Source organism: Alosa sapidissima, chromosome 17, assembly GCF_018492685.1.
Source record: "Alosa sapidissima isolate fAloSap1 chromosome 17, fAloSap1.pri, whole genome shotgun sequence".
Classification (NCBI taxonomy): domain Eukaryota; kingdom Metazoa; phylum Chordata; class Actinopteri; order Clupeiformes; family Clupeidae; genus Alosa; species Alosa sapidissima.
In genome coordinates, this window is record NC_055973.1 from 18,807,601 (window position 1) to 18,826,840 (window position 19,240).

The 19,240-nt window shown below is 41.5% G+C and overlaps 1 protein-coding gene across 3 annotated transcripts in view; it reads right to left on the minus strand.

The window, feature by feature from the left end:
• rreb1a (ras responsive element binding protein 1a) overlaps positions 1 to 17,970 on the minus strand; it is a 38,174-nt gene extending 20,204 nt beyond the window's left edge. For 2 of the 3 annotated variants that reach the window (XM_042067320.1, XM_042067318.1), the window contains exons 1-3: positions 17,647 to 17,970; positions 1,785 to 1,910; positions 578 to 819 (exon numbers count right to left, since the gene is read on the minus strand). In XM_042067320.1, the coding sequence (XP_041923254.1) occupies positions 578 to 819; positions 1,785 to 1,910; positions 17,647 to 17,686 (408 nt within the window). In that variant the 5' untranslated portion in view covers positions 17,687 to 17,970. Of the gene's footprint in view, positions 1 to 577; positions 820 to 1,784; positions 1,911 to 6,118; positions 6,228 to 17,646 lie in introns of all 3 variants that reach the window. The other variant, XM_042067319.1, reaches the window with a different exon arrangement.
• Between the last annotated feature and the right edge of the window lie 1,270 nt (positions 17,971 to 19,240).

The window sequence follows — 19,240 nt, forward strand, 5'->3', positions numbered from 1 at the left end:
ATTGTTTGGTTTGTTAATTTGATTAACAACACAACAGCTTGGAGGACTTTGTAAGGTTTTCTTGTTGTTCCTGGCACATTAAACATTTAATCATGGGCTTACTATGACCAGATAACCAACTAGCTTGCTAATTCTGTCTATCACAGACCATGAAATACCCATACCGTGTGAAGATAACATTTTACGCTGCTGTCATGTCGTAACTGGTACACTACCAAAACCAAACTGAGTGCTTTACCGTGAGTGTGTGTGTGTGCGTGTATATATATATATATATATATATATATATATATATATATATATATATATATATATATATATATATATATATGTGTGTGTGTGTATATATATATATATATATATATATATATATATATATATATATATATCATATTATATATGTGTGTGTGTGTGTGTGTATGTGTGTGTGTGACTGATTAAACTATGAATGAATGTGTAGACCAGAGTGTATGGAATCTTTATGATGTTTATGAAATGTTTCAGGTCAGCATGTCTGCATATATGTGTGTGTTATGCAAAGGCATCATCTTCGTGCATATATATTTTGTGTGTGTACCGGATTCTTCCTTGCTGCGCGGCTGATGGTAGGAGATCTGCTGTTAATGGACTTGCTGTGGACAGGACTCTTTGTGGGGGTGCATGAGGCTGAATCCACCCCCGACCCGTTCAGCGTGGACACACTCATCACAGTGGACATCATTGAGTTAATGGAGGAGAGGTCCACCCCATATGTCTCCTCCAGCATGTCATCAGCACCCGCTGCCCCATTCTCAGTGCTCATTGCTGTATCTCTTCTCCCTAGAAAAGGTTATGTGGATTAGTGACACATGCACTTTTGGACAGAACACAAGTGTTGTGATGTACTGGGAGTGGATGCTAGTAGGTGTTGGTATTGTCTGCACAATCTGATTGCACAGATCTGGACAATCACATCAACCACTCCACGGCATTTCTCAAGTTTCTCACCTCTGTGGCTACGTTTAGATGTGGCCGGCTATTTTCATAAAAGGACATTTCACCCTCTCCGTTTTCAAAAAATAACATTGTGCACAGCTTCAGTAAGTTTTCAGAAAAGTTTTTGTTTACACTAATCCCAGTATATATGCCGTAAAGAGCATGCCAAACCTTTAGGTGGCAGTGTAACGAGAAGCTCAAGCCCACATTAGCCAATCAGAATCCCAAAAATAGCAACAACAGCAACAAATCACTTCCTCTTTCTCTTTGGAACAAAATGTAAACATAGGTCGCACTTTTGGTGCAGGTGCAAGTTCTGGCACATACTGTGACGTCAGCTGCCTAAAACTCAGTTTTTCTCATTTTACATACAAATGTGCAAACAAAAGTTTTCCAAAATCTCCACTCTGGCCGTTATTTTCAGACGAGAATTCTCCATTTGCGTGTAAACGAATAGCACAAACGAAGGAAAATGTCTCCATTTTTCAAAATAACCATGTACGTGTAAACAGGGTCTGTGTCTCTGAAATGTGTTGCATGAGCCAGAGTGGCACACCTGACATTAATGCAACTATAATTATGGCTTGGCTCTGCTCTGCTTGTTATCTACACCCTGATAAAGGCCGGAAGGCCGATACACGTTGGTGTATGTTAATACTTTAGCCCTAAAAAATAAAGCCTTTCCAATATTTACAATCCTACCCAGTGCCTGGATATGGAAATGTTTCCTCTCCTCGGTAATGAACACTTGACCCTTCCAAGAGCACCAGGGGATACCTGCACTCCAGTTCTCCTTTGTCCTTTCTCACCTCTGTGTTCAACTAGGTCTTCTGTGTGGAGGTCATTGCACTTTTCTTCTGGTTCCTCCTCTCTGGTGGTCATTGTGAGAGCAGCTTCCTCCCCTAGCAACTTGTCCTCTGGACCATTCTCCATCACTACAGAAAATAAAGGAGACGTAGGAAGGAAACAGAGAAAAATAATAGACTGAAAACGCAGAAATTATGGACTTGGAAAACACACACGCACACATATACGAGTTTGTAAAAGGCACAAGCTGTGTCCTCTATCCTCCTTGTCACATCACAACAGCATCAGCACAGCCAATGCTTTACTGCTCAAACCTGTCATTCCAAAAGTGTATGTGTGTCTGTGTCTGTGTGTGTGTATTGTCCATGTTGGATTGTAGTCAGATTCTCACTCAGCCAACAGGCCCCCACAAAAAGGGACAGGAGTTAGACAACACCTCTATACAGACCCATGTACATTTATTCATACCATGCATGTACACACAAATCATGAACACACGGCACACAAAAGCACATGCACACACACACACACACACACACACACACACACACACACACACACACACACACACACACACACACACACACACACACACCATAAAGCAAACATGCATGTGAAAACACACACACTGACACCAGTTTGCCTGTTTATCTTGGATGCATATCTATGTTTGTCATGCGAGAGAGAGAGAGAGAGAGAGAGAGAGAGAGAGAGAGAGAGAGGAGAAAAGAAAGAGGTAATTCCAGGCTTCTCCTAATTGTTGTTTCCTTTTCACGGTCTAACAACAAGCTCTTCTCTGACAAGCTCTTCTCTTCACTTCTTCCTCAACAAAACGGAGACAGAAAGTATGAGAGGACATTGCTGAGCTCCCTCCTGCAGAGGCCCTGAGATGAAGCAGGCAGAAATAGTAGTAGAAATGCACTTCTATTAAGAGTGTTGGATGTTTAAATGTTTTTCAACATTTCAGTCGAGTTAAAGGAGAAATTCACATAGTTCACAGAGTTTTCACATAGATCTCCTTTTCTCAAGGTCACGGAGTAGGCTATTGTCGGTCCGAAAACCCCCCAAAAACAATCGTTTTACTTAGGAGTTGCTAAAGCCTGCAGTTAACATAGCCAGGCAGCACTCTGGGGGCATGTCTGTGAGCTCTCGTTGACCTTGAGAAACTGAGATTTATGTGAAAACTCGCTGGATTTCAATTGGGTAAATGATAAGGAAGATGAGAGACAGAGGGCAAATAATTATTTTTTAGAATGGAGATCACTACCCGGGGAATATGTTGCATATATTGCAAAGGTTCCAACAACCTTTACTCTTCTATCAGATCTATGATACTGTGTTTGTGTGTGTGTGTAATTGATGGCTAGGAACAGATGTAGCTCTTTCCAGCTCCCTGCTTCCATCATTCTCACTAGCACACTGCCACACCCTGACAATTGTTTGTAAAATAGGGAGTGGAGAACACAACTTGCGGTTGTCCCGTTGTCTTAACGGTTCAGTAGATTGTGATTATTCAGTCCACCTAAGAAGCACTCCAACACACACACACACATACACAGCTGTATAATTTTTAATTATTCTGATGTTAACAGGTGGCTGGTAAAAAGGTCAAATAGTCCTGTGCAAAACAGACTAAACACCAGGGGGGTAAATTACACTGAAAAGGAAAAGCAGCACAAAGGATTTCAACATGCAGGTTTTCTTCTTTGACTACTTGAATTTCCAGTACCAGTTTTCTCTCCCTGGGAAAACAGGAAAAGTTTGTGTCATAGGTGTGAATGTGTGTCCATGTGAACTTGCTTTTTCTGAGGCATTCAGTGTCCGTCTGTCCCACTTTTTATTTTATTCCTGTTCATCTCTCCCTCCTCCAGGAAGGAAAAAGTTTCTCACCATCCCTAAATGTACCCCCTCACCCGCCATCCTCTTCTCTTCTTCCATTTACTCTCCTAACACTCCCTTGCTAGTCTCCACCACTCATGCAATCAATAGGCCCTGTCCTGACTTGCAAAACACGCACATTCACACATATGCTACCTTTGTGCACACTCAACAGCACATCATGTTCAGCCACACACATTTATCAAACTGTACAGGACTTTCAAACCCCAGAAAAGACTGCTGAGTAGTGTTCAAAAAACGTCCTTCTGTCTAATGATACAAGCCTACTAAGATGCACATTATCTAAGTAACCTGACATGTTGCTTCCCCCAGTTTTTACGCACAGTGGCATCATGTATGCCTGTATTCTCACATGCTTGTTTTAAATGTATGGTGAACCACTGGTGCAGTAGCCTAGAAATCTAGACGCACCCTAGTGACAGCAAATTACATTTGCTTTCCAAGGCTAGTCTAGCAACTCTCGGTTGGCTTGTGAGCTCGAAAAATTTAACTTCTATCAGGCCAATCAAATCGTGTATAGAGTCGTTAGGAGGGCTTAACATAATGATTGATGGCAGAGTTGCAACGATTTGGCTTGAATTCCCTGCTACTTGAAAACAAAGAAGATGGATGTTGCTGCTGGCCAACAGTGTGACACGAGTTAAGCTTTTTTTAAGTTGGCAAAAGTTTGAACTAGCCAACTAGCTCCGCTGGTGGGAAACGCATGGGACTCATAGCGCTGTCCTATTGCGTGCAGAGGGAATTTGAAAGACAACCGATTATCCCGCCCCTCGGACTGAGCACTGCGAACGGTGAGTGCCCAGACCCTACATTTTAATGTGGGTCTGGCTCGTCAGGCTACTGGTGCAGCTAATTCTTGTTAAAACGTAGATAACTAATTCGAGGAGATCCATTGTTGTTTATGTATTTCGTTTGTGTAGGTATTATACAACATGTTTTTGAAACCATCTGATCAGGTTGTTACTTCTCAAAATGGAACAATTTCTGTCCTTTTTGATTGAAAATTTAAAAAAGATATATATTCTTTTATTTATAATTTCATTAAACAACCTTACATGTTTCCGTAGCGAGAGGTGTGTAGATGTGGACAAAATCCGACCTCCATGCGGTTTTGTACACGCAGTATTACAACACTGTTTACCGCACTTCGAGTGACTGTACATTGTCATTCTCGGCACAAACATAATTTAGGTAAGATACCCTTTTCGGACAGGAGCTTATGTTTTTTCCCGAATCTGCCGTCTTGGTTAGTAGGGAAATTATTATCAATTGGCCCATACATGTAAAGGGATGGGTGGAAATAGGGGAGTGCTCTATATACAGTAGGCTTACTATAAGCACCCACAGCATTAACCTGTATAGTTTTGGGCAGAATCAAATTCAAGAATGCTACACCTTCACGCTTCGAGTTGCATCCACACACTTAAAAGACACTTTTCCCAGACAGACTGACATATATTAAGATTGGTGTTTACAATCACCTCACACCAGGGATACCAGTTTGCTGACTGATGGACATACACTGGCTGTTGTCTCAGACAAGCATTGGCTTGCACTCCTCCTCAAGGAGACTGGGCAGGTTTTGACTAGCTGTGAGGCCCCCAAAAACTCTAGCTGTACCTACCAAACAAGAGTCAAAGAGTCACCCAAAAAAAGCAAATCAGTAGTCAGGTTTTGAGTCTATAGCTCTTTTGTGTCTATTGTGGTGGACTATGAAAGGCACCATATGTTTATTTTGCAACAACAACAAAAAAAGTATGGTGCAAAGTCTGTACCACAAATCAGGTAATACCACCTGACTGAGTAATGGGGAGTGGAGCTGACACACAAAGCTTTATCTCCACAGTTATGAGAGGGTGTAGGCACACCTGGGGAAAGAGGCTGCGTAACCCTGAGGACATTCACCAAGTCTGAAAGATTCTGCATGGCTCTGTATGTGTGTGTGTGTGTGTATGCATGAGTCTGTGGCCAATCAGATGGAGGGAAAGGCCTGCTGGCGGTGTTATCCTGAAAGCTTTGGAGGAGACGGTAGGACTGTGTTTAGACAACAGGATGTGTCATGCACACTGACTAAGTCAGACAGCACAGCAGCCAAAGAAAAATGTGATAAAGCATATTGCAAGACTATTAAGAAGCAAGTCAAAGAATTAGGATGGGACAGTATTGGCAAGATGGATATGGATGTATAGTTAAATGCTATCAGAGGAAAGAAAAAGCAGGATGGGAAAATAATCCAAATTAAAATGTACATAAGCATACTATATTCAAATGTACATAAGCATACTATATTCAAATGTACACATATGGCAAAGTGCTCCATGCTGTCTGTGCATGTAACAACAGGTCTGAGGGCAGGCATGCTGCAGGTGGTTTCAGCTGCAGGGGACAGTGTCGAGCAGTGGTGTGCATATAAGCAGTTATCGGGCGACATATTTACCCATCCACAGATACAGGTGCTAAAGATGGTCACAGATGAGCGGGGTGCAGGTCACCTCACCTCACCTCACTACACACCTCACGTGCCCAGCAAACACACACTGCTTACACTGAAAAAGGAGATGACAAGAGATGCAGTTTAGTAACAAAAATGTGCATACACACAGACGCAGATCAATAATAAAGACACACACACACACACAGGTATCTGAGCTGTTTTCCAGAAATGAGTGGTTGCTGCTTCTTTATTATAAATTGGCCATAAGAGAACTTTCACCCACAAATCAATCTCTTTTTGATGCCTGTACATGAAATAAAAACACTTCATTGTGAAACAGTCGCTCCTCTGTCTACGATTGCGAGAGAACAGGAAGGTGACAAATAGAAAGAGCAAGAATGTTCCTAGAATGTAATCTCTGGCCTCATTAAATGTGGTTATATAAAATAGTCCACCTTGGGCCATGTCAGGAGGAAAGCAGGTCAGGGATGGAGGGAGCAGACATGGAGGAGAGTGACAGAAAGACTTAGGAAGCCAACAACAGCTTATCGTCTTTAGGATGTGAGAACTGGAAAAGCTGGCGAGTGTAGAAGGAGAGGATGATGAAGTGTCTTTGTGTGTCTCACACATAAAAGGAGGGGGGGGGGGGTGAGGGAGAGAGAAAGAGAATAGTAAAAGATCAAACAGGTTGAAGAGGAACAGTCGTCAAGAACCATCATATGAGGGACAGAGTCAAAGAATGTATGTGGGGGGTTGGGGGGGGGGGGGGCACAGAAGACTACAGAATAAGGATGAGAGGATGAGAGAGACAGAGAGGAAGGAGGATGGGAGGCAAAGAGAGAAACAGATTATCAGATTAGTGGCTGGTAAGACTGCCTAATTGAGAGTCACAAGGGGAGTTATAGTGGGTTGATGTGGAGGAAGCATTTCAAGTTGGAACAAAGCAGACATGTTTCCAGAAAAGATTTCACACTGACAAGTAAAAGAGAGGCCTTGCAGCGATTGAATCAAATAACACCCATAACACACAGGAAGACTAGCAAACAGGGAAAAGAAGCTGACAAACATTTCATGTCCTAATCTAAAATGGAGCACCTCTTGTATGTGGCAGCCCCTAGCAATATGACAAAAAGTAGCAAAATATCCCTGCTCAAGGACACAGCCTTCAAGTACTTTTTGCATGTGTGTCAAGTTAGGGACTAAAATGTTCAAGAAGTGATAGTGCATGGCCTCTCTGCTCTGTGTAGCACATTTGTTTAAAAATGTTTGATTTACTGTTCCCATTCAGTTTAATAGGCAAAGACAACAGGTGACCGTGGTTTTAGGACAGCTGACACTAGCAGAAAGCACACAAAATGCCTTGCTATATTATGAGGAATTTACTAAGCACTCACTTCATCAGGTAAACAGTGCTCGTCACCGCCCTCCAACATTTATTTGCGGTGCCCACAACTGAACAGTAATATTCATTCAAACACGGGCACAGTTGAATTGAGACAACATTAAAAGGATCAAGACAACATTAAAAGGAAAGCCAAAGTTGCTTCTGAGTGGTTCAAAGAAGCAGAACCGGTGCTCTGAATACTGGTACTGTTGTTTCTGAAAGTTTCTCCTATGAATGCATTTCATCACAATCTGGATTATACCTGCGGAAACATTTGACCACAAAACAGACATACACTGTTTTCACACATATGCCAGAACACCTTTGCTCTTGGGCCTAACACTTCTCTTCATAGCTTGCCTGACGGCTGCCCTGTGCCCCGCAAAATGCGTTTTAATTCATGTGCGGTCTGTTCGTACATAAAAATGCCATGTTTAAAGCAGCACTGAAGATTTGCTATCGGATTCCCCTACAGTTGAGAAGAGCAATGATAAATTAACTTGTTAATGTAATAAATGTGCATCTTTGTAATAAACTATGAACATAACTCGGATAAAATGTACTAAACAACTAAAGAAGAAACAAACAGACACTAATGTCTTAGTACATCAACTCCTATGACTTGTGTGCCTTCAACACATATCAAGACTCAGGACCTGTTACTACAGAGCTTATAAGGGCAGACAGAGCATTTGTGGAAAACACAGCTGCCGACAGTGATAAGAGGAGTGCAAATGTACGAGTGAGAAGAGCAATGCAGAAGACGGAGAGCAAGGGGAGTGTGTGTGTGTGTGTGTGTGTGTGTGTGAGAGGGAGGGGGGGGGGAGAGAGAGAGAGAGAGAGAGAAACACTTTAGCAGTGAGAATCCTAACAGACAAGATCAGCCGGTTCTTTGTCTACATTCCAAGGAGAAGCCTGCACTCGTCTGTTCATTTGGCCCCTGCTCTGTCAACCACAGCTCATCAAGGACAATGAGAAAGGGAGGAGGTACACTAGGAAGGGAAATCTTTATCAGAATTAAAGAGCATGTCGAGAAACCTAATAGAAGGCACAAATATGACTAAACCAACCCCACTGCTTTAAATTCAAGCAAGAAACTACACAACGTATACAGAATACAAGAATTGATAATGGCAAATGGCCTGTTTGAACTGAACATTGTGCAACAACCTAATACACTTCCCAGTTTGCCTACCCACATTCTCTCTAAAACGTGAAACCTTCTTGAAAGTGAGACATCTTGCGCATGCTTGCCAGTCAGCACTTTTTCCTTTTCTCCTTCTAAAGCTGCAGAAATGAGACATCTAAACAGGAAACAAACTGCTAACAATAATTGAAGTCATCTGATGCACAGTCATAGACTGTGGCTGCAACAGGGAACTCTGGTCACATGCAACCACCCTGCTGAAATGCCTGGCACAGCTCATATATAATGTCATCTATCGGGAGCAAAGAATTAGCTATACAATTTTTTTTCTTATGAGTGCACTGATCTCAACAGACATTTCATTTTATTCATCCTTTTAAGATCTCAGAGACGGGCAGAAACGGGTAGTTTCTTTTGACCAAAAGGCATAACTAAGTGTAAGTACAATTCCCTGCCTGTTGTGGTGAATGTAGGGCCACTGGTCATCCTGTTGTTTCTACAGCACAGTATTTCTAAAACATTCAGATAATTTGCCCAAAGCTCTATGCGATGATGCAATAAGTTTCCTTTCCATCTGAATACCATATTCAGCTAGCTCTTAACCTATACACTAGTTGCAGTTACTCATCCCTAAACTTAATTTTTAAGCATCTGCTATGTCAAATCTGCTAGAATCTCTTAAATGATAGAAATGCTGTCTGGGAAGACTTCAGTTTATGAGGACCATTGGGTGGATTCAGCCATTTGCTTGGCCTTTGGAACATGTGCAATCATTGCACTGCAATGTAGCTCTTATCCCAGTGAGCAGAATACAGGCTTGCTTCCCTTCTATCCTTCTTACCCATCTCCAGAATGAAGTCTCTCACTCAATCCTCCACCACTCCTTCCGACATCTTGCTACATCTCTCTACGTCTCTCTCTCTCTCTCTCTCTCCCTGTTCTGGAGGCTATTATAGCTGTGTAGGACACAATTTGGTCTCACTGTAGTGTCCACCATTACTCTGACAGTTGTCTGTCTGCACAACAAATGGTACATTCATTCAGAAGCTGCAGTGACAGCTCAACTCCATAAATTCGGGGGCCCAGCCAAGGGTCAGGGGCTCCCCCCACCCAAACCCAGGCAGCAACCAGGCAACAAGCAGCAGCCCTATCCACAGCAAAGGGGCAAAAAGGTCTGTCCAAAACTTGTTTCATCTAAAGCTAGGAAAGACTTAAAATGACAAGCGGTAGTGAAGGCTAACTGTTGAGTCACCTTGCATTGCCTGTGTTGGGCTAAAAAAAAAAAGTTTCATTCAAACAAAAAACTACTGCAGCAGACAGCCAACTAGCAAGTACATTCACGATTTTAAGAGAAATTTAACAGTCCACAGTTAAAACAGTATAAAACTAGCAGTGAAATGTAAACCTGGTCAACTCCATGTCAACTCCTATACAAAATGGAGAAGAATATAAATAAAATGGATAAAAGAAAAGTAATAATAGTTAATAATAATTCAATTAAACCAATAAAATAAGATAAATAAGTATAGATACTCATAAAAATATGAATAATTGGCACAGTAACTTAACATATAATGAAATCATGGATGATCAAAGAAACAGTGTTACTTTAAATTAATTCATGTACTCCTCTGTGCATTGAGCCACTGGTGCTTGTGTATCGTTTTGCCAAGTTCATTAAATCAACATTAGTTCTTGCATGTCAGTATTAACACATTGCATCATATACAAATCAGAACCCATAATGTTAAAATTGTATTTGATTGATACTGACAGCCATTTAGCTATTTCCTTTGAGAGAATTGACATATCGCTGGCAGCGAGTCTAAATGCGCGAAAATACACAAACACCAAAAAAGCAGTGCATTGCCAGAACAAATCAGTGATGTACTTTGGAGAAATCATTTGTACTTAATATCATCCTTTAAAGGGGTTAAAGTTTGTCTGGCAGAATCCGATGAACCTTCAGCCACTTTGAATTTGCTCTGCAAACTGTCAACGTCATCATATCATAATCTGCACTGCAAGTTAATAAGGGTTACTGACGCATACGATCACTCCAATAAATCTGTGTTGTTTCTACCTAATAGGAACTGATTCTAATATGACCTATGATTGTGCAATACTCCGCAGTTGGTTACTATAATATCAGGTCTATTAGGTATGCTAAACTTTATTTTATTGAGTAACATCACCTTATCTACGACAGGTGAAGGCTAAACTAAGATGCTGACTAGGGCCACTACTCTGTGTTCCAACAAGCCTGTTTTTGAGATGAGGAAATCACTGGAGGGGATGGGGGAGCATCCATGGAGAAAGAGGCAGAGACGCCTCTCACACAGCCCCATAATAGGGCTCTTTGTAAAGCTAAGAAGAATACACCCTTCATGAGGATGAAGACTGAGGCTATCCCTCTGTCAGACACACACTCGGAAAGACACACACAGTTTCATGCAGTGACCACACATGATTTGTGCTTGTGTGAAACTTTTTTTCCTTCCTTAAGGGAGACGGTCACTTGTGGGGGCTGGGAGACAGAAAAACACTGGACAGTCGCAGTGTCATCAATTGCTGAAGCAAGTAGTGTCCAATGTTCTTTTATTTAAGACAGAGTACAATACATAATACTTTCACAAACTTGTCTCCCACCTTTCTCCTCTTTGCTATTTTAAACACTTCATTCTTTATACCGGTAGTTGTATCACATACAAAAGAAATAGAAAAACAAAAAACAAAAACAACCCATGAACAATCTGGATTCTCCTCTTTTCTATGGTTACCCTTCTCCCATCTTGGGCTAGTGCCTGCATGTTACTTGACTACGAGTGAAGATGCAGACCAAAGTTCAAGGCAAAAACATCAACCAAATGTTGAGCAGCAGTAGTTTACACCCACCCAAGTTTGAACACGCCCCCCAGTACTGTCCCCCTCCTTTACCTATCCAGAATGCTATGTACTCTTTTTTTCTTTTTTTTTTCTTTGCTGTTGCCCGATTGGCAACAAAGTCCGGCAGGCTTTTACTGGGACCATCCATCGTACCTTCAGGGATTAAAATGGAGTCAGCTCCACACATCCACAATGAAAGAACGTCCTAGACAGTAACCTATAGCATGGACTATGTTTAGATGTAGCAGTTTAGATGTAGCAGACGAAAAAAGTTAGAGTAAGGACTCAGGAATCATCACATCTCTATTAGGCTACCCCAAAATAGTCATCCCACAAAAATGGCCAAAAGTCGTCATGACAAGAACATACAGACAATGCATGTTAAGTGCTGTGTTCCACAGCTATAAAAAATAATCTTTTGTCCTTGTGTGTTCCTTGATAGTAGCTTCTGCAGCATTCGGTAATCAACTGTACAGACTTCTCCAAGCAAGATGGCCGGAAGAAGAACTGAGACTGCACAAAACACTCTTTTTTTATAACCTTTCTGTACACTCACAAAGTTAAAAATACTTCCCCAAGCCAAGTGTTATATACTTTTGTGTTGTAAATGCATATTCTAATCTTACTCAAAACTACTCCGACTGACGTTGTTAACATACCCAATGAGTTTACACTCCTTATCATCTAAAAATAGACCCTAGGTTGTTGTTACCACCAAGCTCTTCCTTTAATAAGCAACACGAAAGAACAAAAGGAGTGATTGTGAAACTCATCCCCAACATGTGCACAACTCCATTACAGAGCTGCCACACTATCCCTCCTAACTGATCCTCTCCCAACCCCCACCCTCCACTCCTGCTGCAGCTGTGCAAAGCGATGCTCTTGAGAATAACTATGTGTGTGTGTGTGTGTGTGTGTAAGGGAGGTGTGTGATCATCTTCCATCCTGACCAAAAGAGGAACAACCTGACTGCGGGCATGTACTATGGTTACCATGGAGATGAGGTGTCCCATGTTTACGGAGCAAACAATACTACCTTTTCAGCCAAAGGAGAGCATGTGTGTGGCAAAGATGTGGCAGCAATACAAGGAATCTAAGTGATACATTGAAAGCATCTTTAAAGAAGCTATACTGACTAAATTTAGACTCAAACTCGCAGTTTGTCTCAGTCATTTTCTATTGTCGTGGTTATAAGCCTGGTTCAACTCAGGTTAGCAGGAATGTTAGCCTCTCACCTGTGTTTCTCAAATAGCCTTCAAAACCCAGCTGCACATGGACCACAATGTATAAATGAATGTGTGTTGGAGTACTTCTAGTTTTGGTGGAGTATAAAGTACATCTCCAGGTTGCGTATGGCTGCAGCTGCTGTGTTTGCCCCTTGCTAATCTAGCAACCAGGGTATTGGAATGCCAGTCTGGCTGCTACTGGTGCCTAATAGGCAAGGGGTAGTATCTGGCTGCTATTGAGGCCTAAAGGGGTAGTATTCAAATCTCTGCTGACAAATGATGGTCAACTTATGATTAATTACAATAAATGGGTCACATATACGCCATTTAAAAAGCATTGTATTAAACTAGCAAGCAAACTGTAACAGCCAACACACATGACTTGCAAACACCACCAACAACACAACAGAGCTTTTAAGAATCAACCTGCAACAAACAACAATTGTGAACTATTAGGCTACCCGTCAGAATACTGCTGCTGCTACAGGTCTAGAGGCATCTATTTTTTTCACAAAAAAAACAAAAAAACATTGTTCACTCATTGATACTTGCCACTTTCCCATTCCCACCAATGGTACAGAACAATAAATCCAAGCCACAACAATGGATAGTGACTGTGCTGTCTGTGATATCAATGAAACATCACAAACGACACTATCTTTCTAGGAAAGATCATTGCAAATTCATTCCAGGATATTCCCATCAACTGATCATGGGTTAATGTACAAAAACAAACTGGTTGGACGAAGCTACACTGTTCTGCACCCCCAAACACTATCCAAGAGTCTTCCTCTGTCTCTTCTCTATTCTCCTCCCACCCTCCCATCCATCCATCCATCCATCCATCCATCCATCCTCACTGCACAGCTCCGCTCCGCTCCGCTCCACTCCACGTCACTGCACCGCTCCACTCAGCAACAAGTGCTGTCTGTGAATAACACCCCTCCCCCCTACCCGGCTAAACTCCAGAAGGTATTACAAATCCTCAGCCTATGAACAACAGCCAGCTGACAAAACTGTTTAGTCAGCAAAGACAAACTTTGAAGGAGGGAGAAAGAGAAGAGACGGACAGAACAAGAAATTGCACAGAAAGGAACAAAACAGGAAAAAAAGAGCAGTCACAGACTCAGCCGAGTCTCCCTCTCTTCCCTCTCTATCAGTCTCTCAGATCATCGAGTTACCCAGGCAATGATAAACTTGGCCTACTTACTGAAAGCAATGAGTTCATAGAAAACTGTAAAACAGGTTAAAAACCAGTCACAGTGCCAAAGGAAACAATTATGCATACAAATAATAATCTCTTATGTAATACTCAGGAACTACACTTTGGTTTGAAATTGAGTAAACTAGGCATACAAACAATGCATGTAGCCCTAAAGGCTAAGCAGAGAATGGACTTTCTCCACATATACTGAAGAGAGAAAATGAACAAATTAGGACACACGTGAAGAAGGTGAGGCTTCATTCAGGGCTATTGTTTCTACACATCCTCTGTCTCTTCCTCCTTCAGCTCAGTTTCCTGACACCATGTGCTCCTGTCCCCTTCATATTTCGAGGTCATGTGCTCCTAGGTCGATCCACCAGAACTGTGTAACATTTCCTTTCTTTCCTTGCACCCTCCTTTGTGCTTGCTCACTAGTCTAATGTCTGACTCTTACACACTCCAACCCCCTCTCTCTCCTGTTTAACAAGGTAGGATTGCAGGATTGCATTTTATCCCCCTCTTCTCTCCCATCCCTTTTTCCTCTGCCCTCTACCACTGAAGCCAGCATTCTTTCACACTAGAGATAGCAGTCAATTTAGACTTTGAACCTGTAGTAAACACCTATTTTATTTGAAGGTTGTCGCAGGGAAGGGGGTTGGGAAGGGGTGAGCTAGGAATGGAGGAGGGAGGAGGAAGAAGGTTTAACACCCTGTCTTTTCACTGGTGAGCAAGTTGTCACCAAGAAGTGTCATAACAAGTGTCCATAACAATCTGCCAATCACAACAGTGACACAATTATTTCTTCCTCATAGTACAAAGGAGCATTTCCTGGCACTCTCACACCCAGACATGCTTGGACTCAAAGGCAAAACACGTAACTTCCATTATCAAAAATAAAATTCAGCAATATTCCATACAGCTCTATGCATCTATATTTCATGGGATAAATAGGATGGATAATTCATGGATAAATGCAATCCATGCATAAAATTCACAAAATGGTAAACACTATATGTTCACTATGCAGCTAGTTGCACATAGTATAGTTTAGTATAACATGCACCCAAAATAAATTTAAATACATTTTATATAAGTTATTCACATAAGGCAAAAAAAATGACACCTCATGAAACCCACAGTAAAAAGGGCAAATGTCAAAGGTGAATTCCTATAGCAGGCAGAAACCTTAAGCAGACCCCAACTAAAAATAAGTTATCCATCAGCTTAAAGTTGGACTGCAGAGATAGGCCATGGTTGTACATTATAGTTCAAATAATAGATATATATACAGGACAAGAACTGCTACAGCCAATTAAAAGACTTCAAAACAAACACAGGCCTTTCAAAAAATATTGCAGCTGACTGCAGATGATGAATGGAAATAAGTGAGATTCTAAACACATGATTCCGTTAACCCCTGCATGTGTAATTAGTGTCTTATAGAAATGAAACCTTTCATACTGACTGACTGACTGACTGACTTTATTTGAAGTTCCAACTTCCACTAAAGTTCCAACTTAAACTAAAGTTCTATTAGCTTTAAATGCAATACAATTTCATCCACTCTGTTGCCAGGGTATTACAAACAATAGAGTACCAGAACCATGGTGCTGCCGTGGTTGCAATTTGGCTGGATCTAAACAATAAAACTAACAAGCCATGACCATAGATGACCGTAGTTTCTTAAACTATTTAAAACATTTCTATAACATTAGTATATATTTTTACACTGCCAGATAGCAAGAGACTGGTGGACCACTGTCTGTCCACTCCGGGCAGATATGGTGGTCTGCTGGTGTTTTGCTCATCAATTTTCTGGGAGTCCACTAGCAGGTTGGTGACAAACACCCCACCGTTTTTTATAGTCCAAACAGTTTTTAGTTTTTTCAGTTATAACAGCAAACCACTGTGACACACCACTAACGCAAACCACTGGTGGTCTAATATCTGCAAATCTGATTTTATCTACATGGATAGTAAACAAAAATAAAAAACAAATGATGTCTCCCAATTTCCTAAATCATGCCCACTCGTTCATTATCAACGGAAAAAGATGCCATGAGCAAAACCTTTTTTCTGGTTCTTGTTTTCTAGCATCCCTGCACACAGTAGCCTAGTGAGTCCAGTGCCTAAGCACCTCTCTCCCAAACCTCCAAAAACCTGAAAGCGTGGACTTACACTAACATAGCCTACTAGACAAAACTTGTTTAAAATGCTTAAATGGATTCCAGAGAAAGTTAGGGCGGCCTATTGTTGCTTAAAGTCTACTTGGTTACTCCATGGGCAACTAAATTAACTCATAAAATGGAGACATAGGAGTCGGTCTTTAATGACAGGTCGCACAAAGCAGCGCTGCTGATGTAGGCCTCCGATGTACAGTGTAGAATTTCGTAATGGAATGCGAAGTGCTCATCCGGATCTGTTCTCTTCCCTCATCCTAAATTGACTGGAGTTCGTATGCAGGATATCTTTTCATGTGCAGCCCAAAAACTGAAAAACCTAATACCTGCACTGAAAATGACTGTAGAAAACCAACCAAAATCCCCACACATCTACACGTAATTAAGCATGATGGTGCTTTATGCAACTCATGGAGCGAGTTGGGCTCGCCACGTTTACCTAAAGCAGAGTAGGCTACTGCCGTGCACTGCTCTTGCGCTCTTGAATAGCACCGGCAACGCGAGAGGCGCTGCACAAGGGACAGAGGAAAAATGCCTAGCAACCATTACCTAACAGCTCGAGCTATGTGTCTGTTCACGTTACCCCAGAGACCAGGAGTCATCCATTCCTCCAGTCCACCACTACATGTCTCATCAGCTAGTAAAATGTGTAAAACACAACAAAAATCTCAAAGCGTATATATTTAAACGTTAAGTGTTAAAAAAATTGTGATGCGCTACAACCCATAATAAAAGTTTACTAACCCAAGTAGCAGTACGCTAATCAGTAGTATCCGCTAATTTACAATTACTTAACGTCCCATATTGTCGCCAATCATTGTCAATAATCAAATCCACGTTTAATATGCCAATGTACCAGACGTTAACTTGGGTAGTGTGGCTTTCTAGGTGAGAGATGGACGTTAGATTGACAAAATAAGTAACCCACGCTGTTCGAACATGCGTTCAAATAACAGTTAATATTAGCCACCCGATGGATTTTTTACTAAAAACGAGAGATGTGAGCCAAGGCCAAACAGAAACTCTACGCATGTCAACTAGCCAGCTAAGTTGTTGATTCGATCAAAGTGCACGAAGATATGGATGCTCCGTGCAACACTAGCAGCTAGTTAGCTAGCTGTTAGACTTTGAACCTTCAGTTGCAGCCCCCATCACAAACTTACAGGAAGCGCAACAGTTTAAATCGGTGTTTACGACTGAATCAACCAAATCAATAAAGTCACTTAAAAATGGCGATAACGTGTGAGAAGAGAACGTGTCAAATTCCAATGCTTGTTTTTTTCTCTCGTTTTTTTTTTTTTGACCAAGGAGCATCAAGCCCTCGGAGGAAAAAAACAAACTAGGAAGCGAGCGAACAGGAGTTGAGAAAACTCAATGCCACCACTTCGCTTAACTGTACCTTAGTTAAAATGTTGCCATTTCATTGTCCCGTTATATTTAAATTAAAATACATGTTCAGATAAACAAATAAGCGATTTAAAAGAGTAATCCGCGAGCGACTTACGTCTGACTTTGTTGGGGTTGGGCTGCTTACGCCGAGACATACTGATGATGGTGAATAGAGATGATGGGCTGAGGGGAAAAAAGGAACAGGCAAACTTGTTCCGGAAAGCAATCAAAATGGCGATACTAAAGATGTGCAAAGTTAGTCAACTTTGAAATGTTCCTCTCCTTTCCAAATACTGCAAACCGAAATAATGAAATTAATCGACGTAAGAGAGGAAGACACTTTCCTCGCCCGTCCTCAAAGCGCCGTTCTCTGCCCCTAAACCTGATAAGTAAGTGGCCACATCACGTGTTGCTCCTGCTAGTCTCCAAGGGGACGTGTAACTGAGGCTGCCTCGTAGGTAGACTCGAGGCATTAGCATCTCTAGGACGTTGAGAGGGTGCGGGGCGTGAAGAAAGTTTCTGACAGTGCAGTGGAACGCCATCCTTCGTTGTCAGTACAAGTTATCTAAGATTGTAAGTTCATTTTAGGCCTGTTTTAATGCACGGGTTGTTGACATTATTGCCCATAACGGTCTATTCAATGCTTTCTTATCAGTCGTCAATTCAAGTTGGAATGGATGAGAGATCTCTAACGTTACACGATGATGCGATGTTTTTAGGACGTGAGGCTGGCATCTTTCTTATTCAGTTAGGCAAGTCTATGCCACTAGTCTAACTACACAAATAGTGAAGAGTTAGGCTGCTTTGTATGGCTATAGAAAGTTGTACAGCTGTTAGATGGAGAGAGGTAGGCTTGATGAAAATTGCTTAGCAAACCATATAGCCTAGTAGCCTAACACACACGCACGTGTCAGACACACACACACAGGCTGGTGTAGACCTGTCCCTTCTGAAGGCCAATAACAGCAGTGTGCTGCCCAGCTGTTGTAGCATGAACATTGCACACTTTTAAAGGTTGTATCAGCGATTCATTGCAGCCCCAAAAAGACCAAAGACCATTCTTTCCTAACGATCCGCTAGCTGCCCGCCAGCATAAGCAGGCCGTCAAAAACGCGTTCATGTAGGCAGCCTGCTCTGAGATCTGCGCACAAAAACAATTACTATACAACAAGTGTTGCCAACCACTCACTAATTTAACATAATCTGCCATTCAGGGCCGCGATGGCTTGGGTAAATCAAAGCCTAATAATATTGGCAATAATAATGCCCTTCACAGTGCCATTCATGGTATTTTTAGTGCATGTTTACATTTAACAAGGCAAATAAAAGCAACATTTTTCATGCAGTAGCCTATTTTTCTTTATTGGGTTATACATGCATTTCATATTGCATGGCTATGCTGGTTGCTAGAGTAATCATGTTGGAAGAATCTCCATAGAGTGCTGCTGTTCACTGGGTGCTATGTTGTTTTTTATGTCTTTTAATTATTACTTTTTAAACACTTTTGCGCTTTTATGTTTTTATATACTATTACCTAGTGTGTTTTATGTTTTCTTTTTTGTTCTTTACTTTTTAAACTATTCTTTGGGTATTACCCGTCTATGCTTTTATTAGCTATCCCAGTTTGGTTTTGTTTATGTAACGCTCATTGAATGACCTCTGTGTATAAAATGCACTACATGAATAAACTTGACTTGACAATATTGTAG